The following is a 22,199-nucleotide window of genomic DNA, read 5'->3' on the forward strand; positions in this document are numbered from 1 at the left end:
GATCCCATGTCAGAGTTTCAGGTCCAGGCCTGGGGAAGGTCAAGCTTTTCCATCCTCATCCCAAGCCCCGCATCCAGACCAACACACATCCAGGGTCCCTGCCTGGACCCCATATTCCCCAGGGACTTTAGAGCTCCCCAAGCGTCCAGGTTTGGGATTTCCTGAGCAGACACCCACACCTGCCTGACCCACCCTCAGTGCGTGGATTCCCAGCCTGACCCTGGAGCAGGGGCTGGGGGTCAGAGCCGAGCCAGCGGCATGGGGGTGGGAGGTGTGGTGGCTTCATCTGCCCCTGGGAGGGCTGAATGTCTTGTGCAGAGGGAAAGTCACCCCAAGACTGAAAAACAGATAAACAGCCAAGAGACCTGGCCAGGGAGTGGAGTAGAGCCAGGGCTCGAGGCTGGAGCATCCCCCAGCACCAGGGACGTGGTGCCAGCACACTCCCAGGCAGCCTGGAAAGCAGGAGAGGACCCACAGGAAGCATTCCCAATGCCCCCGGAGGTGGGCAAACTGAGGCACAACAGGGGGATGGGGGTGGGTTTGTGGGTTTGTGGGGAGGGGCTGGCCAGACCCCCCCGGGGCCCCCAGGGAGAGCCCCAGAGAGGAGAGAGGTGCCCTGAGGCACCTGGAATTCAAAGGCAGGAGCCTGAAAATCTGGCTCTGCTGCTCCCAGCCCACGGTGCCCTCAGTCCATCAGCCCTCCCCACACTTCTCTGAGGGTGCCCCGGTGCTGAGGCTGCTCTGGGGGGCTGCCCTCTGCCCCCCACCCTGGGCCGGGGCTCTGCCAGCACCCACAGGGACTGGCACCCTCCCTGCAGCACCATGAGGGTGCAGTGGGTGCAGGGGACAGGAGTTTTTTCCACCTGATGACATCCCAGGTCTGGCTTTGGGATCCCTTTGGGGCTGGCTGGACACCCTGAGTGTCAGGGAGGGCAGTGGGGTCACAGTGCTGAGACAGGGAGGTGCAGCCTGATGGTGCCCATGCTTTTGTCAGGTGGGACCGTGTGTGGGGCCTCCTCCACATCCAAGTGCCCTGCAGAGAGCCTGGCAGTGCCCCGCTTCTCCTGGGATCATCCCTGAGCTTGTGAGTGGTTCCTCTTTGGATAAAAATGAAAGGAAAAAAAATCCCATCTGTAACAAGGAGTATTCTGCTGTTTGGCTTTAGGGCAACTGTCCAACTTCCTCCAGATGCTCCTAAAATGATTTCATTGTTGACCATCCTTAATTACAATTCTTAAATCACTGGATTTTGGTTTGGGACCCAACACCTGCCTAGAGCTCTGCTATGTCTGTGTGTCCACGCTCCAGGGGAGCAGAGGCTGGTATGTCCCCGCCACTGCTGTGGGGAGCTTGGCCATCTCCAATGAATCCTCTTGCACTGGGGTGTAGGAAGGAATAACTGTCCTTGTACCACAGATCTCGGGATGCTGAGGGCATCAGGGCAGGGGTTACACATTAATTCCCCAACCACAGGGTCCTGCTGGAGTGTCCTGGGGGGTTGAGGACTGTGGCTGAGACATTCCCCAGCAGTGGCGCTGAGGCTGTGGGAGCACACTGAAGGGCAGGGACTCACCAGGAAGAAACAAAACCAGGGCCCAGACATTGCTGGAGCTGCAGAGGGAACAACCAGCACATCCCAGCACCTGTCGGTCCCCCACCATCCCTGAGCAGGAGCCACGATGCTGCTCTGGGGGTGGGGGTGGCCCAGCCCAACCAGAAGTGGATACTGAGATGTGTCTCAGAGACAGATGGAAAAGCCTGCAAATATCCTGAAAATGTCAAAAAACTCTGTCAGGGTCCCTGCCTGGGCCAGAAATTTTGGATTACTTGGAAAGTCTTTTTTTTTGGATGATATTTTGCCTTAGGCTGGAAACCAGCCTGGACTTTGTGATACTCAAACTGACGTCGCTGCTGAGCCACGGCTGCCACTGGCACAGAACAGCCCAAATCCCCCTCCTGGTGAGAAAAGCCCACAGGATCAGCACTGGGAAGGTCTCATGTATCACTGGCAAAGCTTAAAGTCTTCAGCGAGTGGCTCAGCTCCATTTCAATTATGTCTTTCCACTGTCCCAAAGTGGGTAATTCCTCCTTATTTAACAAAGCCTTTTCCATGTGCCAGTGGCACGAGGCAGGAGCCTGTGCTGTTCCTAAAGGGTGCTGTGGCTTTTGGGGAGCCCTCCTCAGCTTTGGCACCTTCTGCAAATATTTCAAGCCTTCCCCAAGTATTCAAGCAGAGAAAATCAAACTGTCCATGATATTTCTAGAAGTGGAAGGTGTTTCTTTATTCTGGGATAATTGTCCTGCTTTGGCATCCAGCCCCAGAGCTGCCTCCACATGGATTTGCTCTCTGTAGCCAGGTGGGGAGGGTGAGTCCATGCCCATGGATGGAGGGGCTGGCGTGGGCACAGTCCTGAGCTGCACCAGGCCCATGGGGGTGTCCAGAGCTTGGGGCTCCCAGAACAGGGGGCTGTGGCTGCAGGAGCAGGGCAAGGAGCAGCAGATTCTAAAGGGATGAGAAACCTCTGCCCTAGCAGGCAGTGGGAAATGGGGATGTCCTGGTGGGGCTGATGCAATGGGGTGAAGATCAGTGGGGCACATGAGCTGGGAGAGGTCTCTCAGCCCCATGGGGCATGTCTGGAGTCTGGCCTGGGGCTGTGCTGGTTCCCAGGCCAGGCTGTGATGATTATCCAAATTCTGGCCCCCTTTCCATCTCAGGGCATCCCTCAGCTTTGGTGGGACTTGTTCACAGATGCAGCAGGGTGAGAAAATTCCCCCCAGGGCTGCAGAAGGCCTTGGCTCTTGGAGAAGCATCCCAGGAGCTTCCACTGCACTGTCACAAATCCACAGAGGAGGTGGGACAGGTTGGAGTCCTCTGGCAGCTCAGGAGGGGTGAGAGCTGCCGGATGGTCTGCAGGAGAAACACCCACGTGGGACCATTCCTCAGGACGAGTCCCATGGCCCTTCATGACTTCATTGCCACCTGACCCTGCAGCCTTGCCATCACCTGGCTTAGGAGGTGACCTCACTGTCCTCTGATCTCTGAGCTGTCCCACAGAAGGAAAACCTTCTCCCATCCCATGGTGAGTCTGTAGACATCATCTGTCCCAGTCCAGTGACAAACCCAGTGCAGCGCTGGGCTCTGAGCGTGGCAGTGGGGGGGGATGGATGTGAGAGTGAGTCCCAAAGGACACCAGAGGCTCAGTCCCAAAGGACACCAGAGGCTCAGCTGTCGTTTCTAAGTCTGTCCTGGATGCTCTGGGAGCTGTTGTCTTTGTGAATTCCATCGGGGTTGATGGAACGAGGATGGTGCTTGGGAGAGGATGAGGACAGGATGGGTGGGAAGGTTGAGAGCAGGGGAAGAGATCCCTCCAGCATTGCTTCAAGTCCATTTCTTCAGGGAGATTGGCTTCATGTGGGGCAGCTGAACTGCTCACAGGGGTCAGGTACCTTGCAGTTGGAGTCCCAAGCCCTTGAGGAGCCAGGGACCATTGGGCAGCTCAGGCAGCCCCTGCCATGGGTGTGGGGCTGATGCACCAACACCCTCCAGGGACATGGAAGGTCCAGAGGGGGAAAATGCCCCCTCCATCTAAACATGTGCCAGGAGGTCCACTTGTAAAAGACTGAACACAGGTGATCTGCAGATCACAGGGACATTCAGGGACAAGCAGCTGTCCCTGGGGACCTGGTCCTGGCTGGGTCTGACCTCCCCATACAGCTCTCTGGGAATTTTGTGTTGGCATCCATCCCCTTGGTGGCAGCTCATGGGGAACCCTTCCCTTCAACCAGTGACTGCCAGTAGCAGGGGGATATTTGATTTGTAGCAGCAGCAGCAACACGTGGGCAAATCACAGAACCACAGAACAGTCTGAGTTGGAAGGGACCCACAAGGATCATGGAGTCCAACCCTTAAGTGAATGGGTGCCAAACGCCAGGCACCCACAGAAGCCATTCGCTCACCCTCTCTCACTCTCAGCTGGGCAGAGGAGAGGGAAAAAAATTAGTGAAGGGCTCATGAGTTGAGATGAGGACTGGGACAAAACAGTCTAAGGGCATAACAGGTTCAAATTTAAAGGTATAAAGTAAATTAATAATTAACAGAGTCAGAGGAGGATAATGAGAAGTAAAATAAGCCTTTAAAACACCTTTTTCCCCCCAGGCCCTCCCTCCTTCCAACCGACAGTGCACGGAGACAGGGAGTGGGGGTTTGGTCAGTTGGTCAGTTTGAGATCTTCTTCTGTTCACTCAGGGAGAGGAGCCCTCCCTCTGCTGTGCCACAGGGTCCATCCCACGGGAGACAGTTCTCTGTGAACTTCTCCAGCGTGGCTCCACTCTCACGAGCAGCAGTCCTGCCAAACCTGCTGCAACGTGAGCCCCTCCCACGGGCACACAGTCCTCCCAAAACTGCTGCGCCCTGGGTCACTAGTCTGTGAGGTGCAGCCTTTTATGGACAGGCTGCTCTAGTTTGGAAGCCAGGGCCCTCCATCTCTGGAAGCAGGGCCCTCTCTCTCCATTTGGGTCTCCCACCGGATCCCAGCTTTCTCTGGCATCCACCCGCTCTGGTGTGAGCACTTCTCCCATGGGCTGCAGGTGGATCTCTGCATCCCCCATGGATCCCCACGGGCTGCGGGTGGATCTCTGCATCCCCCATGGATCCCCAGGGGCTGTGGGTGGATCTCTGCATCCCCCGTGGATCCCCAGGGGCTGCAGGTGGATCTCTGCATCCCCCATGGATCCCCACGGGCTGCGGGTGGATCTCTGCTTCCCCCATGGATCCCCAGGGGCTGTGGGTGGATCTCTGCATCCCCCATGGATCCCCAGGGGCTGCGGGTGGATCTCTGCTTCCCCCATGTATCCCCAGGGGCTGTGGGTGGATCTCTGCATCCCCCGTGGATCCCCACGGGCTGTGGGTGGATCTCTGCATCCCCCATGGATCCCCAGGGGCTGTGGGTGGATCTCTGCATCCCCCGTGGATCCCCAGGGGCTGCGGGTGGATCTCTGCATCCCCCGTGGATCCCCAGGGGCTGCGGGTGGATCTCTGCATCCCCCATGGATCCCCAGGGGCTGCGGGTGGATCTCTGCATCCCCCGTGGATCCCCAGGGGCTGCAGGGGCACAGCTGCTCCACCATGGTCCTCCCCGTGGCCTGCAGAGGAATCTCAGCTCCGGAGCCTGGAGCACCTCCTGCCCCTCCTTCTCCACCGCCCTTGGTGCTGCCATGTTGTTCTCCCTCACGTGTTCTCACTTCTTCCTCTTCTCTGACTAGAAGAAAAACTGCTGCTCGTAGGTACTATTGCCAACAAGTTCCACCAATTCAAAGATTCCTGCAGGATCCTGCAGCACCGGGAGGTTGATCTCATCTAGGTTCTGTGCCAGGGGGTCTCTCTCCATGTTTCTGCTGCTGGCCAGGCTGCCTCGCTGCCACCGTGTGGGCAGTGCTGGCCGCCGTGGCATTGGCACCATTTAACGCCTCTCCTCATGCGGGGCATTGGCATTGGCACCGTTTAACGCCTCTCCTCATGCGGGGCGCCGAGAAGGAGAGGCCGCTGCCGCCCCTGCCCTTCTGCCCGCGGCACGGCTGGCGAGGGGCGGCCAGGCAGGCACAGCTCGCCACAGGCCACACTGAGATGGCGGCAGCGCCTCGCCACCCCTGGAAAAAACTGCCCCCACACTGTTCTGATTTTCTTCTTAAATACGTCATCCCAGAGGTGCTCCTAACCTCTCTAACTGGGCCAGCAGCATGTCCATCTTCAGAGCCATCAGAGATCGGCTCTGCCGGACATGGTGGAAGCTTCCAGCAGCTTCTCACAGAAGCCACTTCTGTGGCCTTCCCCTGCTACCAAAAAAGCAGGCTGTGCCAAACCAACAATGGGGATCAAGTCCATGACCTGGGTGTTATCAGTACCCACCTCTGACCAACTGAGCCAATCCCAGATATATTTTTATTATTTTGCTCTGAATTTGCCCCCAGCACTGCTCTTCCCTGGAGATTTCCAGGCTGATCCTTCCCACCCCCAGCAGCTCAGAGTGGTGTCCAAGGCCCAGGTGGCACCTGATAAAACAACCCCTCACCTGGAGGCAGCTCCCTGGGGTTTGTGAGCCAGGGATGGGGATGGGGACTCTGTGTCAACTGGGGAGGAGGGATGGGAGACCTCGGTCCCCTGCCAGTCCCTCTGTGCAGCCCCCATGGCAGAGCCAGCGCTTTGAAACCCATGGGAAAACCCCAGATCGAGGGGTCCCATTGCCCCATCCCTCTCCTGCCCTTTCCTCCTCTTCACTCCCGGTCCCAGCAGAGGATGAAACCTGAGACTGGAGCAAATGGCATCCGAAGCAGCCCCCGCCCCATCCCCGGAGCTGCGGGAATGCGGCGCCTTTGTCACGGGCTAATTTTGGCTCCTCTGTGCTCCTAAAACAATCCCAAGGCATCCGGGAGGAAAGATGCTGGAGGCCTGGCCCCGCGGGGGCTTTTCCTTATAAAGGTCTAACGGGGTGGTTAAAGCCTCCTCCTCCTCGGGGGTGAGAGCAGATCCCCCGCGCTGGCGTTTGCAGCCAGGGAAGGGTCCTTGCAGGGGTCCCGGGGCTGGGCTGGATGCAGGGGGGCTTCTCCCCTGGCCACTGGGACTTGCTGGGTGCAATTCACACGAGGATGGCACTGCCACTGCCATTGCCACTGTCACCGATCTCCCACCAGCTTGTGGGGATCCCCAGAGCTCCCGTTGGTTTCCAGGCAGGGGGAAGGAGCCGGGAAGGCTCTGCAGGATGGGGCTGTCTGTGCTCCCCACCATGGGAGCTGCCCCACTCCTGCAGCTGCGTGTCCCTCCCGGCCATGAAAGCCCCAGGATTAACATGCCAGGCATTGTCCCTGCTGGGCCCCACGCTGGGAATTGTTTGCTCCTAAATTTGTGCCTAAAAATATCCTGGGGAACAGGTGTTGCCTGCCCTGCAGTCCTTGCCATGCAAAGGGACACCGGGCAAGGGGCTTTGTGGGAGCAGTGGGGACAAACAGCAGCTTTGTCACTGCTTTTCGGGAATTTCATGGGGAAAACCTCAGGGCCTGTGAGAGACTGGGATGTGCTTGAGCATCCTAAGCTGTGCTGCATGAGTGGGGCTGGTCCTTCTCCTTAAAGAGGGGACTGTGCCCTCCTTGGTCCCAACCCCACCTGGCATGAAGTGTGACCCCACATTTGCTGGTTTATGCCATCACCCCTCAGCACTGTGGCCTGGCCTGGTGATGTTCACTCTGGTGGCTCGGGTGGCTCCCAGGAGGCCCCTTGGCCAGCGCTGTGCTGTGTGCCCCATCGTGCAGGGGTCAGCACGGCAGGAGCTCCCAGGCTGTTCACACCCCCTCCCCTGCCTGTTCCAGCATCTCTGAAGCTCTGTCACACCGGACAGATGCAAGGCAGAGGTGCCAGGAGGATCCACCCCATCCCCACGGCATCACCAGCACTGGTCAGCCTGAGCCTGTGTGTCCCCAACACCCCACGTGTGAGCAGGTGCTGTCCGAGCTGGGGGCACTCCAGTGCTCAAAGGGGCTCCAAGAGAGCTGGAGAGGGACTATGGACAAGGGATGGAGTGCCAGGACAAGGGGAATGGCTTCCCACTGCCAGAGGGCAGGGTTAGATGGGATACTGGGAAGGAATTCTTCCCGGTGAGGGTGGGGAGGCCCTGGCACAGGGTGCCCAGAGAAGCTGTGGCTGCCCCATCCCTGGAAGTGTCCACGGCCAGGTTGGACAGGGCTTGGAGCAGCCTGGGACAGTGGAAGGTGTCCCTGCCCAGGGCAGGGGTGGGACTGGATGGGCTTTAAGGCCCCTTCCCACCCAAACCTTTCCGGGATGATTCCCGTGTAAACAGCCCTGGAATTCTCCGAACCAAAGCGGGGTTGTGGGTGCCCTGGGACAGGAGTGCAGTGACACACGGGTGACCTGTGTGTGTCCCTGTGTTCCAGGCGGTGCCCCAGGTGTGAGCAGCAGTCCCAGCACTCATGGGGCTTGCAGCAGATGCCTGCAGAGGAGGGGATTTGTGCTATTTTTACCGACCACTTGCAGGCAGGGCTGGGATTCAATATCCCCCCTCAGCCACAGCCCCAGCAGAGCGCGGCTGTCCTGAGGCCAGGCGTCACCTCCCTCCTGCACAGCCAGGTAAGACAGACACTGCCACTGCCCCGTGTCCCCCTCCGCGTGTGCTGGTGGTGACATGGGCACGAGACCCCTGGCACTCGCACGTGACAGGGAGGAACCCCCAGCACGTGAATTTGCCTGAATTTCTCCCCGTCTCTGAGGTGGATCAGACATTTCTTCTGCTCTTGGAAAGGGGATTGGTGAGGCTGCAATGGGGACAAAGACTTTGGAGCTGATATTTGACTGGTTTTTTTCCAAAAAGTGGCAAACAGGACCGTTTGGAGAGCCCTTGTCCGAGTGTTCCAGTCTGGCTTGCTGGTGTGAGGTTCAGGGTGGGAGCAGAGTGTGGAGTAGCTGGGAGAGTGCCTGTGGTCTGTCTCCAGCCTCCCAGGTTGGGGGAGGATGTCAGGATTGGCTGTGTTTGGGTTTATGGGATTATTTCTTTTAAGGATTTCCATGATCCAGTGGTTCAATAAACTTTACAAGCTCTTCACAGCTGGGGCAGTGCAAATAGTGCAGAAAGAGCTTGTCCAGATCCTCTCATCCCCATCAGGAAGCGAAGTCTCTCGTGGATGTTCCAGATCCAACTGGAGTCCAAAAGTCCTGGCACTGGGGATTGCTGGGGATGTCTCACTGGCACAGCCGAGTCCCTGCTGTTGTTTGGGAAGCCAATTTAGGACTATTTGGCCCTAAAACTTGACTGACCTTGGTAGAGGTCGTGAGCTCGAGGTGTGGCGTGGATCCCACCCCAAGGAATGCCAGGCTCTGTTCCAGCAGGGGACAATGGAAACGCTGGGGGCTGCGCCCAACCCTCGCCAGCTCCAGGGAGAGAAAGGCTCCTCTGCCACCCCCGAAATAAACTGGGGGGCAGCAGCTGGGACCCAGCCTGCTCAAGGCACCAGTGCTGCCTGGTGTCCTCTGGGATGTTTGTCACAGCACCAAAAACCTCCACAAAGGCAGGAAACAGGATCTGTCTGATGTGGTTTGAGGACAAAGAAATTCCTGTTCTTGTGATTTTTCCTTGTAAATCCAGGGATCTGTATTGGGAGGCTCCGGGGGAGATGATTCCTGCTGGGATTTTATGACATTTTCCCCCCACCAAACTCCACTGATTCAGGACATGTCTCTGGCTGAGTTGTGGGGGCATGGAGAGAACAGGGACAAGGGGACAGAGCCAGGAGGCACCCTGAGATTTGCCTGGCACAGGCTCCATGCAAGCCTGGGAGTAGCTGTTTGAGACCAGCTTTTCATTTCCCCCAGCAGAAATCTTTGGGGTCTAAAGCAGTTTCCAAATTTCAGGGAATGAAAAAGGATCAAGGCAAAAAATCCCAGCTTGTCCATTTCACTCCTAAGGAAAAGGACTAAACCCACACCTGGGAAATGCTGTTTGAGGGAAAAAAATTTAAAAGGATTGGTATGTCCCCCACATTTTTCAGCTGCTTGGGCTCGCAGGTTGCCCCCGCTGCTCAGCACAGGAGGGGTCAGAGCAGGGAGCAGCGTGGGATGGAGCAGCTGCCAGGGCTTGGGATCACCAGGCAAATGTAAAATAGGAAACCCTGAGTGTTTCACCTGGAATGTGGCTGCTGAAGGAACCTGCTCAGCTGTGGGCTCTGACTTAGGGAATCCCAGAATGGTTTGGGTTAGAAGGGACTGTAAAGATCCTCCAGTTCCACCCCCTGCCATGGGCAGGGACACCTTCCACTGTCCCAGGGTGCTCCAAGCCCCGTCCAGCCTGGCCTTGGACACTGCCAGGGATCCAGGGGCAGCCACAGCTTCCCTGGGCACCCTGTGCCAGGGCCTGCCCACCCTCACCGGGAAGAATTTCTTCCCAATATCCCATCTAACCCTGCCCTCTGGCAGTGGGAAGCCATTCCCTGTGTCCTGTCCCTCCATCCCTTGTCCCAGAGTTTCTCTCCCACTCTCTTGGAGCCCCTTTGAGCAGTGGAAGGGGCTCTGAGGTCTCCCTGGCTCCTTCTCTTCTCCAGACTGGACACCCCCAGCCCTCTCAGCCTGGCTCCAGAGCAGAGGTGTTGCCCCTTGCTCCGGCACTCCCCGGGTGGATTTTGGCTCTCCCATCCCTGCCGTTGCCCACGGGAGCTGCGGGACAGGACTCCCTGAGCCGACACAGTGGGGGGACCCCCGAGGCACCCCATTTCTCCTGAGATTTCCAGCCTCCATCCCTTGCCCCGAGCTGGGGAGGGCGACGCAGCCGGCGGGGGAGCAGCTCGGAGCTTGGGAAAAGCCCCGAGGAGCAGGAGCCCGAGCCCTGCGGGGCCGGCTGGCGGCACGCTGGAGCTTGCCCGAAATGCAGTCAGGTTTTCCCGGAGCCGGCGGCTCGTCCCGTGTTTCCCAGCGGGACAGAGGCTCGGAGCTGCTTCCCTCCGCCGACAGCACGGGGCAGCACCGCACCTCGGCATCGCTCCTCGCTGCCTTCCGCCTTTGTGTGCACTTGGGATTCGCACCTTTGTTTCAGCTCCTTTCCCTTTCTTCGGCAGGGCACAGCACACGCCGCGATGCCAGAGCCGTGAGTAGCTGGAGTCCCCTCGCACCCCATGAACCCTCGCCCGGCTGCGCTTGTCCCTTTGGGGAGGATCGGCTGGGAGACCCTGCCCTGCCCCACACCTCTGTGCCATAGCCCTTGCAAAAGCTGTCTCTAAATGCAAATTGTTCGCCCTTTCAATGTCCCAGTTCAAACCTTGGGGCTTTCCTAGATCCCAAAATGTGGATCTGAGGGTGGGCAGCCCTCTGGATTTGCCGTGAGGCTCTCTGTAGCACATTGTACAAATACACCACGTTCACTGGCGAGCAGAGAAGGGAGAAACTCCTGCAGAGCTTTTCTGGAGCAGTGCCATGGGGATGTCCCAGCCCTGCAACTCGAGCAGGATCCGAGGATCTTGCCCCAGCTGCAGTGGGAGTAGGGGAATGAGGGTGACCGAACTGCAGGGACTGAGCTGGGGTTGGCACGATGGGCACAGTGCCAGCTCACCTGTCACACCTGAGTGACATTTGGGCTTTCTTAGCTGTGGCCCTGAGCTCCCACTGCATTCCCAGAGGGCACCTTCACCTCAGACCCGGCTCACGTGCTGGTGGCAGCTGTGAGATACAGAAATAAGGAACCAACTGCAACCACACAAAATGCTTTCCTTGCCTGTCCCTTCTTTTTCACTGTCATTCCTGATGCCTTGTTCCTCTCTTGTTTTTTCTGTTCCTCCTGGGCTGCTCACCTGCCTGCAGGGAGGTAAGTGCCTTTCCCTTTGGGAGAGATCTCAGTGCTGCTCTGCGTTTGCTGTGCATTTATTTTCAAAGGGTGTTCTCTTTCCCTCCCCTTTCCCCTAGAGAAAATCCAAGATCACAGCCTCACGCAAACTCTTGTTGAAGGTGAGTCCCGAGGGCTGGAAACTCCCTGGGGTTTGTCTTGCTGGGGGAAAGGAGCCGGGTTGGAGCGCGTGGTCGGCGGGACGGGCATGAGGAACAGCACAAGGATGGGCTGTGGGGAGCAGCTCCCACCCCACCTCTCTCTTCTCACTCATGTGGGATTTGTGGTCCAAACAAACCTCCCCTTCACAGAGCTGGGGAGAGACCCCCACACCTTCAGCTCTGAAGCCTCAGCCCGTTTGAGCTCCCTGGGCTCTGGCTTGGGATAAACATTCCCTGCCCCAGCAGAGCCAACGTCAGCACCCAGCGGGACCACAGTCCCACAGCCCCCAGTGCCACGGCCCCGCCTGCCCTCAGCACCCCACACCAAAGCTGTGGGGAGGCTTTGATGTGTGTTTGGGGACAGCAGGGAGGGGGCTGGCACACAAGGCTGTCCCATCCTACAGACGCTGTGTGAGTGGCTTGGGGGGAACCAGGAGCCTGTTCAGTTCACACTTCTGCCATTTCCTTGTGCTCACAGAGTTTGATGCTGGCCAAGGCCAAGGAGGAGTGGGATCAGGAGATTGTGGACAAGCAGGCAGAGAAGGAGAGGTACCTGTCTGAGCGGGTCACCCCACTGCACACCAGTGGGCTCTCCCTGAGCCAGCTCCAGGTATTCCTCAGGCCCAAGGGTGGAGGGAGCTCTTTGGGAGTGTGGAGGGGCCTTGCTCACCGCTCTCCTGTGCCCTCGGCCCCCAGGACCTCTGCAGGGAGCTGCACGAGAAGGTGGAAATTGTGGATGAGGAGAGATACGACATTGAAGCGAAATGCAACCATAACACCCGGGAGGTAGGAGGGAGGACAGGCTGGTTCCTTCTGGAAATTCCCTCCCAATGGCAGCTCTGGCCTCTGTGGGGATGTGTCATGGACCAGGCTGAGCTGGGATGTGGGACAGGCACCAGGGATATCTCAGGGCTGGTGTTTGCTCTGCAAGGCACCACTCAGAGCAAGGTTCATCCCTGCCCAAGGGAACTCAAACTGTCCTCGGGATCCACAGAGAGGTTCCTCACCCTCCTGGTCACCCCTGTGGGTCTGAGAGCTTCTCACAGTACAGCTGCCACCTGAGCAGGCTTGGGCCCAGCCCATGGCCCAGCTCTGAGCCTGGGTGGGCAGAGCCTTGGTGGGGGTGGTCCTGCAGGAGAGGGGCAGACCCCTCCGGGGCTTGGTGCTGGCAGAGCCTCCTGCTTCCCACAGGGGCTCTTTGTACAAGGCAGCCCAGCAGTGACCTCCCACTCCTCCTCCTCCCATCCCCCTGCAGATTAAAGATCTGAAAATCAAAGTTCTTGATCTCCGAGGGAAGTTCAAGCGCCCTCCCCTGCGCCGGGTCCGCGTCTCGGCCGATGCCATGCTCAGGGCTCTGCTGGGCTCCAAGCACAAGGTGTCCATGGATCTCAGGGCCAACCTGAAGTCTGTCAAGAAGGAGGACACAGAGAAGGTGGGTGACTCCTCTGGAGGCAGGAGATGGACACACTTCCTAGGGGTGCCCTTGCCCTTCTCCGGGGTGAAAGAGCCTTGTGAGGCCATTCCCATTGTGGGATGTTGTGGGACCACGTAGGACCAGTTAGACTGGGCCAGGCAACTGGTGGATGCTAACATGAGATCTTGGGTGGTGTCCGTGGTGCTCTTCCCTCCCAGAGCATGTGGGGGTCTCTCACCTGGGCCCCCCTGGCACCACTGCTGAGCTGCACATGCAGAATCTGATCTCTGATCTTGTAGGGAACCAGGAGAGCTCCTGTTGGGCACAATCACACCCAGAAAACTCCCAGGGAACTCCCAAACCCAGATTAGATAAAACAGAGAAGCCCAGCACTTGGCCTGAGATAAATGGCCCAGTTCCCACCAGCTTGGCAGAGATGTGAGAGGGGAAAGTGTCAATGCCAGCGATGCCCAAACCTGCCCGGGGTGTGCAGGTGCCCCAGCACCAAGAGCTGTGCCTCATCCCCAGGGCCTTTCCGCAGAGCGGTTTCACCAGCTGGTTCCAGCTCAGCAGACTGGATGAGAATCTCAATTTTCAGCTGTTTTTCCTTTGTCCCCCCATCATGGTATAGCACTTTTCCACCCCTTTGGACAGAAAACTGTGCTGACAGCCCTGGGCACCAGGTGGAGAATGGACCTGGGTTTGTTTTAGATGTTGTGAGATGGTGTTGGGGCACAGCTTGTAATCTACAAATGCTGGGGGTTGGCAGAGCAGACACCTGGGCATGCTCCCAGAGCTGCTGTCACCTGCCCAGAGCTGGTGTCACCTCCCCTGTCTGCTCTGGAAGTGTCTGTCAGGCTCCCACTGTCACACCAACAATCCCAGTCCCCACCAAAGGCTCAGAGAAAGTGGGGGTGGGGTTTATGTGGGCTGGGAGGGCAATGCAGGAAGTGTTTTTACCGACATTTGCCCAACTGTGCTGGTGTAAACCCAAAGTCCCACATGGTTTCTTTCTCCTAAAGACATTTTTCTGGGATTATTGAGCCTTCTGGTGCATGAATGCAGCTGGGCCAGGCTTTGAGGAGGGGAGTATCCACATGGATCCAGATCTCCCTGTGGAGACCAGGCTGCTGTTTGCCACCTCCCAGCCGGCTCCTCGTGCAGGGACACGCGGCAGAGGGACAGGGACTTGGCGAGGGGCAGCTGTGTCCCCAGCTGAGGGCTCTGCGCAGGGGGAGGGATGGGGCAGGGCTGCCAGACCCTCATCCCCGGCCCCGGCTCTCCCGCAGGAACGCCCTGTGGAAGTGGGTGACTGGCGCAAGAATGTGGAAGCCATGTCGGGCATGGAGGGGAGGAAGAAGATGTTCGACGCTGCCAAGTCCCCCACGGGGCAGTGAGAGGTAGGGCCGGGTCCTGATCCCACTGTGCTCCCTCAGCCTCCTGGGCTGTGCTTGGGGAGGTGCAGAAATGCCCCCACTCCCTACAGAAAAAGGCAACCCATGCCCATGTCCCACCCCACACTTGGCTGGGGGTCTGTCCCACACCTCCCTGCTGTGGGGTCCCTGCCAGGCCCTCTCCTCCTCTCCTGGGCGCTCCCCTCCGGGTGTGCTGCCCGAGCCACCTCATCCCGTGGCCATAGCTGGCACCACCGCCAGGCTGCTGGCAGCAGCCAAAGCCACCCCCGCTGCCCCTCTGCTGTTTCTTTCCCACAGAAGCACTGGGAAGAAGACCGTCCCACCCCTGCTGCCAGCCTTCCCTCGCTGCTCCTCCGTCCCTTCATGCCCTTCCCTGAATTCCCACTGAGCTGAAACACAAGGACAACAGTGTGGGAAGGAGACCTGAGCTTCTTCCTTCCAGCAGTGCCCTCAGCCCTGCTCCTGCACGGCATCCCCGCCACATCAGCCGCACAGGCCATGCCGTCCCCAAGGGCCACTGGCCACCCCTCCCCTCCCAGCCCTGCAGACGCCCCAGAGGCAGCTGCTGCTCCCCCCATGCCCCATGCCCAGCGGCTCAGCCTGAGCTGTGTCACGCCGAGATGTCCCTGTGCAGCCACACGGGTATTAAAGGACGTGTCCTGGGCCGAGGTCGTGTGGGGTCATCACTGGGGGAACTCTGCCCAGGGCCAGGGCCAGGTCACCCTGCAGTGTCCCCATGCTGGCACTCAGACACCACACCCTGGGGTCACACAGGCTTTGGGCTCATCCCTTGCAGCCCAGGCTGCTCCTCATGTCCCACCAGCTCTGCTGAGCCCCCTGGCCCCATTCAGGGCCACCCTTGCTGGGGCTCAGGGGTGCAGCAGCTTCCCAACCACCAGGCTTGATGAATGGAGCTGCCTGTTCTCCAAGCCCTGCTTCTCCTCTGCTTTTGGAAAAGCCTTCAGAGCTCCAGACACCAACTCCCTCACCAGCTGCCCCACCACAGGCACTGGAGCTGTGGCAAGTGGGACAGCTCCATTTCAAGGCTTGATTCCAGAGATGAATCCCTATTTCAGGCCAAACATCCTGTGCTCCCCCCCAGCCCAACCATTTCCTGTGTCACAGCCCCCCAGACTGCAGCTGGTCAGTGAAAGCAGCTGGGAATGTGTCAGCTCATTCCGGAGCAGGGCTGGAGGGGTGAATTAGTGAGAATTCAAACCACGTGGGGTCTCCTGGCTGGGGGCACTGCAGGAGATGCTCAGCCCACACCCACAGAGCGTTGCTCTTGGTAGGTGCAGCAGTGCCTTGTCTGTGTTCCCAGGGTATCCAGGGGAATTGCAGCATCCACAGACTCAACCCCACACCACATCAGGGTGTGTTGCAGCACCTCCATCCTTTTGGAGCAAGCCTGTAAAGTGCAGAAAATGCAATAAACGGGGAGCAAAGGACAGGGCTGGAAGGAAACGGCATCAAAAAGTGCTGGCTCCAAGAGAGATCAACCTTCCCAGGAAAACACTGCCTTCCCTAAAGAAAGGGATGGGAAAGGGTGGCCCCATGCAGATGGCTCCTGCAGGACCTCCCACAGCAGACTCATGGCTGGCAGTGGGAGTGAGGGAGAGGCTTTGGGAGGTGGGTTTGGGTTTGGCTCCAAGACAGCTGAATTCTTCCAGCATCACATCCCTTCCTTTGGCCAATTCAGGGATGCTGAGCTGAGCCGCTCACTGTCCTAGGGCACTGATGATGAGGGAGGAGACTACTGGGGACACTTCTCTAGCCCAGCCACCAGCACTCGAGCTGCCACAGCACCCTGCAGCTCCTTCATGGGGGATTCAAAACTCATATGCAAACTCTTCCCCAAATCAGGGATGGATCAGAGGAAGCTGCCACCGGAAAATGCACATTTGCTCCATTGGCTCAGTCCTTGTCCTTCCACCGGATCCTCCATCCCCTCAGCATCCTCCTGCAGGACTGGAGCAGCTGCATGGCACACAGAGCCTTTCCTGCCCATTTTTTATCTTTTCAAGCTTAATTTGGCCAAGCAGCTGCAGCCTAGCAGGGTGCCAGGGCTCCTCTGTCCTCATTGCAAGCACCCCAGGACAGGCTCCAGGCAGGCCCAGCCATGGGAAGTGTCTCTGTCTTGGCCAGCACCAGTGGCTCAGCTCCCAGAGGTGACCAGAGATGGTGCCTGGTGACATCCCAGGATCTGCCGTGGCCCAGCCTGCCCCAGCTGGAGGCAGAAGGTTTTGGGTAGCAGCTCACCCCTCCAAGCTCAGGGCCCAGGCAGGAGTGGTGCCAATCCTGGGATCTCTCCATGCATCCCCAGAGGGAACTCACACAGGTCCTGGCAGAGGAAGAAAGATGTGCAGGGAGAGTTAATAACCGTGACCTGACCGACTGGTAGAGCTGGAAAATGCAAGAGAGGTTTCATGGAAACAAAGCCTTCTTCAGGCCTGGAACAGAAGCAGAAAATTGCCCAGCAGGGGCTGAGAACAGTTCTCTGAGTTTAGTACAATTATGCTAATCTGGTAATTAAAAAAGGGGTGGAGTTTGTGGGGTGGAGAAGGATGGAAGGGAGATGAAAGGCAATAGGGGTGCTGGGTGCTGTGCACCAGGTCCTGGTCAATGCTGGGCACTCAGGCTGTCCCTGTCCCCATCCATCTCCTTGTGCCCAGCCTGCCCTCAGATCCTGCTCACCCAAAACTGCTGCAGAGCCAAACCTAGGGGCTCCCCAGGGTAATTGTGCAGCCCCAGCAAGGGCAGCCAGGTGTGCTCAGCAAGGTCCCAGGGCCCACATGCCCTTGTCATGGGCTACAGGTGGCTTCGTGGGGCCACCTTGTGTTTTAGATTGAGTGGGAAGAGAAAAACCCACCCCCAAAACTTTTCCCGCTGCAAGGTTCCCTACGTTTTCAAGGTATAGTGCTCTCCAGTCACTGGGGCCCATTTTCATCCTTCTCTGGTGGAATACACTGACTGCCATGGGAAAACAAAGTTTTACGGATTTCAGTTTTATTAGGAACACAGAAAAAGTGTGGGGGAAAAATGCTCTTTTAGTGGGACTGAATCTCCAGGGGAAGATGCAACAGCGAGCTCTGAGCTCTCCTGGTTGGATCAGGGACTGGGATCCAAGTCTTCCTCTCCATCTCTGCTCTGGAGCTGCTCCTGTGGCCCTGGGCCAGCTGGGATCCCAGCTCTCCCCTTGGCAAAGGGAAAGGCTGAGCCCTTCATCCCGGGATGTTCCTGGCTTCCCTCACCCCACAGCTCTGCAGTCCCAGGGTTGTTTCCCTCCCAGGTGACAACAATCTCAGTTTCTGCTCACTGAATTAGAAAGGAACCCTCCAACACATTTTTACTGGAAATTCAGCCCAAATGGGGGACTCACAAGGCTCTTCTCAGGGAGAGAGACTGATGCTGGAGGAGTCAGTCGTGTCTCTTTCTAGAGGAGCTGGAAGTCAGCCCTGTCTCCTTGAGCTGAGCAGAGTCCAGTCCCCACTGTCCTGCAGTTTGCTCCACTGCAGCCTAGACCCCTGAAAGAAAGCAAAGCACTAGAATCTTAAAATTACACAGATTTCAAATTAAATTGGACAGTAGGGGAAAAATATATCATCAAGACAGGATAGACTTCGGAAAAACATCCCTCCTTGTTGGTTGTAACGTGGTCCCTTCCAAGTTTACAGGGGCTGTGGGACCCCCTTGCTGACCAGTCATGCTCAGGGACACCTGAACTGTGCCCAAATATTTCCCTGAATATTTGCAGCTCAGCTGGAGGCTGGAACTGCAAAGGGAGGATGGGAGAAAGGTCAGTGGTGATGGGCAACCTTGGGGTGGAAGGGGGTGACGTGTATTCCATGGCATCTGCAGGTGGCTGCAGCATCTTGCCCTGCACAGGGCTGGCACAGGCTGCAGTCCCCGAGGTGAAGGAGAAACATCACCCCTGGGACCCCTCTGGGCTCTGGGTGCAGGATCAGACCCCATGGCAGGGCCATGGCACAAGCCCCTGTCACCCCCAACTTGTCACTGCTGGTTCTGTGTGTCCCCTGTGGTAAAAACCGGGAAGGAATTTTCCCCTCCTGCAGCTGCCCAGGCTCAGGTGCTGCAGCCCCGGGGAGGAGCGGGGCTCGGGGTGAGCAGGGCATGTCCCCCTTGTCCAGCTTCCCTTGCTGGGCCTGAGCCCTGTCCCTCATTGCTCACAGATTCCTCAGGCATCACAACCAATTCAGGGGTGCCCAGGGACAGGACAAGGAGCAATGGCCACGAACTCAAACAAGAAGTTCAACCTCAACATGAGGAAGAGCTTCTCTCCTTGGAGGGTGCAGAGCCCTGGAACAGCTGCCCGGGGAGGGGCTGGAGTCTCCCTCTCTGGAGACATCCCAGCCCCACCTGGATGTGTCCCTGTGTCCCCTGCTCCAGGTGGCCCTGCCTGGGCAGGGGGTTGGACTGGCTGATCCCCAGAGCTCCCTTCCAGCCCCAACAACCCTGGGATTCTGTCACTCCCTGTGCTGTGAGGGTGCAGTTGTCACAGAGCTGCTGGCAGTGAGCCAGGCCTGTTCTGTCCATCACCTGAGAAGTTTGCACTGATGTCCCTTTTGGGGAATGTGCCTCGTTTGCCATCGTTAGACCCAGAGTATCCCAGGGATGGCATCTGGAGGCCAGTCTGCAGGGAATGGAATGGGAACCTGAAGGACAATGGGGCACCATGGTGGAATTTCTGAAGCAAGATTTGTCTTTATTTTTGAATAAAAAGCTAAACTCTAAAGGAAAAGAAGCCCTCTGGCAGCTGGTGCCAGGCAGTTCAGACAATGGATATTCCTTCCCGACAGAAAAGGCCGTGATCGGGCTTGGTTCAGTTTCTAAGCAAGCACCAATTCCAGAGCCTTCCTGGCTTTCTCTCACAGCAGAGCTCTCTTTGTACCATCACACAGATCTCCCCAAAGGCTGAATGCATTTTAGGGGGAAGGAGAGCCCTGGGCCATTCCAGGGCCTGCAGAGCACCATCCCAGGGATGCAGGGAGACCTCCAGCTCCTCCCAGAGCTTTTCAATGCTGGTGGGACCTCTGGGAGCTGTGGCACCACTGCAGTGCTGGGATGGAGCCGAGCAAGAGTGAAAACCCCTTTTCCTGGCCAGGGAGCCCCATGTCCCAGCCCAGGGGGGAAGCCTGGGAAGAAAGTGTTGCTCCCCCATGGCAGAGCAGCAGGGATGAGCCTCGGGAGACAGGGAGGAGCTGAGCCATGGCTGAGGGACCAGCACAGCACGAGGGCTGGAGGTGGAGGGTTCACGGCTGGGCCCCGGGAGAAGCTGAGGAATGCCGTAATTACAGCACAGTTGTGGAAACTGGGAGCTCTCCACCACCCTGCAGCCAAAGAAACAGGCTCTGCACCATGATGAGACACAGGACACTGTTCCCAAGGGAAAAACGAGCCCTGCTGAAACTGGTCCAGCTCCTTAGAGGGTATTAATGAGTTCTGCTGATCACACCAGGGGAAGCTCTGGGCTCTTCCTTGGGCAGGTGCAGCTCCCCTGGGCAGAGCAGGGAAGAAGGGTTTGGCCCTGGAGTTTCCCTGCTTAGGGCACATCCTGTGGCTCTGCTCCCTCAGCCACGAGCACAGAGCCTTTCCCTTGGGGCTGTGGGTCTGGAACAGTAGATGGGACAGTCTGAAGTGGGTCTGGAACAGCAGATGGGACAGTCTGGAGCAGGGAGCGGGTCTGGATAAACATCGGACTGGTTCTCTGGGCATTCCTTCCCCCACAGACTCATCTCTCTGCCTGATTTCATCACCCTCAGCTCTGGGGACCTGCAGCTTGGGCTGGGCTTTGGGGATGAGCTCAGGGTGGCCTAAATAACTTTGTTAAGGGAAATCCGGTCTGACAGTGACTGTTGTTTGCTGAAGGCATCAATGAGCCTGTGGATAAGGGTGACCTGGGAGACAAGCATTTTCCTGGGGTTCCAGAAGCAAAGACCTTTAGGTCAAGCACAGTTAAGAGGGAAAGTCCAAGCAGAGCTAAATAATCAACCAGCAAAGTGGAAACAGTAGTGAGATAACAAACTGCTGATAATTCCTCTGATTTCATCATAGCAGAGGGGAAGACTGATGATGCAGACATTGAGAAGCAGCAGCACTTGGAGTTTGGGGATAAAGTGGCAAAGGAGGTTTGGAGGGGTATAAAGTAACTCACAGGGGAAAAATGCAGCATGACTTCATCTATGAGATGAGGGGCTCTGGGCTGGCTTTGCCTCCTTGGGAGCGAAATTTTGGGATTATGGTGGACACGGAAAGACGTGAGGAACATCAGGGAAAACAGGAGCTCCGTGGCAGCAAAGATCTCCAACCATGAGAGATCAGTGCTTTGTGCTGCCAAACAGCCCAGCAGGACCCATCCAGGTTAAAGGAGGAGATTTCCAGCAGTGGGGAATAGGCCTTGGGGACTTCTTGCTGAAGGATATTTGCTCTACTGACCATTTTCCTGGGTTTGAGGGAAACGGGGCAAACCCATGGAGGAGAAACCCTCTGAGGGATCTTGAATAAAGAGGAAACTCTGTTCAGCTCCAAAGGTTTCTGAGCTGCAAATAAAGCCCCGGGAAGGGGCGAGTGTCAGCACGGGGGCGAGTGTCAGCCAAGCTCATCCTCTGCCTAATCCCCAGGCACTAAATGCCCGTCTAGAATTTCTTCAACTTAATAACAAGAGGAATCGCAGACTGGGAGGTTTTATATTCCTTTGCCGTGTAGATCCTAGCTGGGGGTGTTCTTTCACTGCCATGTTCAGTGTAATCCTTTGGAAAACCCTGCTAAGTCCTGTGCTCCAGTGCTATCCCTTGGCGATGAGTTTTGCAAGCGCCGTGCTTGCTGCGCATTAATCACAGAGCTTTTATTGCTCTAGAGGAGCTGCTGATGCTGGACTGCTATATATAGTTTGTCAGCAATTAGCAGGATGCTTGCAAGGTTATTTAAGTAATTTTTTTTCCCTTATGCCACAACTGGCTGAATTCTCTCCATATATGAAAACACGTGAAAGATGAGCGATTACTGCAAGAAGACAGAAAAGCAGAGAGCAAGCCCTGCTTGGAGCGGGCAGCTCGTTTGACAGGGCTATCTCCTAGAAATGGGATTTTAATCAGGAACCTTTGATTAAAATCGTTGCTCAGGTCATGGCACACCCCTGTGGGCTGGAGGCATGCAGGGCCAGCCCAGCCTCACAACCAGTTCCTCGGGCTGGTGCAGGGATGGTGCTCCCTGGGAGCAGGGGCTCTACTCAAGGGGTCCTGGATGACATTTCCTGCAGGGAATAGTGCCTGGCTGCCCGAGCAGTGGGAGCACTGGGGTCCTGGCCATACTGTGGGAAAATCCAGGCTGGGACCTGGCTCTGCTGTGCCTGGCCCCCCATCCCCACTAAGACAACCCCCATTTCCCCACTGAAGGCAGTGCCCCCAGGGCTTCACACCTGCCCTTGGCAGGAGGGGCTGCCCTGTGGAAGGGTGGGGGTCTCGGGGCACATCCAGAGGCCGGGATGGGTTTGATGGGCTGGGTCCAGGCGTGGGATGAGCCTGGGCACACAGCTCCTCTCTGGCATAGGGCTTCAGCACACAAAAATTGGATCCCCCCATGCTCCAGCCCCCTCCCCTGAGACTCAGTGAGTGCTCACTGCTGCAGCAAAGCTCATAAGAATGGGGAGACCTTGACAGCTCCATCCAAGACATCTAGAAAGGGCTGGAAGGAGCAGGGGACCCTCCCAAGCTCTTTGGGAAGGGCTGGACTGCGCCCAGCCGGAGGTGTTTTAATGACTGTTTTGGATCCCCGGGAGCCAACCTCCTCCCACTCAGCCCGGGGTAATTCACCTCCTCCGCCG

The 22,199-nt window shown here is 57.5% G+C and overlaps 1 protein-coding gene across 4 annotated transcripts; it reads left to right on the forward strand.

The window, feature by feature from the left end:
* The first annotated feature begins 7,962 nt into the window (after positions 1 to 7,962).
* TNNI1 (troponin I1, slow skeletal type) lies at positions 7,963 to 15,027 on the forward strand. 4 transcript variants are annotated; one of them, XM_010404517.3, is made up of 9 exons: positions 7,979 to 8,134; positions 10,609 to 10,637; positions 11,348 to 11,351; positions 11,450 to 11,491; positions 12,009 to 12,140; positions 12,227 to 12,316; positions 12,786 to 12,962; positions 14,234 to 14,344; positions 14,657 to 15,027. In XM_010404517.3, exons 1-8 carry the CDS (start codon positions 7,994 to 7,996, stop codon positions 14,339 to 14,341), a joined length of 723 nt encoding a protein of 240 aa, XP_010402819.2. In that variant the 5' UTR covers positions 7,979 to 7,993; the 3' UTR covers positions 14,342 to 14,344; positions 14,657 to 15,027. The 4 variants fall into 4 exon arrangements, with proteins under 4 accessions (XP_019144522.1, XP_010402819.2, XP_039421425.1 ...); XM_019288977.2 differs by lacking the exon at positions 11,348 to 11,351 and having other exon boundaries at positions 7,963 to 8,134; XM_039565491.1 differs by lacking the exons at positions 7,979 to 8,134; positions 11,348 to 11,351 and having other exon boundaries at positions 10,404 to 10,637.
* Positions 15,028 to 22,199: the final 7,172 nt, after the last annotated feature.

This window comes from Corvus cornix, chromosome 26 (assembly GCF_000738735.6).
Source record: "Corvus cornix cornix isolate S_Up_H32 chromosome 26, ASM73873v5, whole genome shotgun sequence".
Taxonomy (NCBI): Eukaryota; Metazoa; Chordata; class Aves; order Passeriformes; family Corvidae; genus Corvus; species Corvus cornix.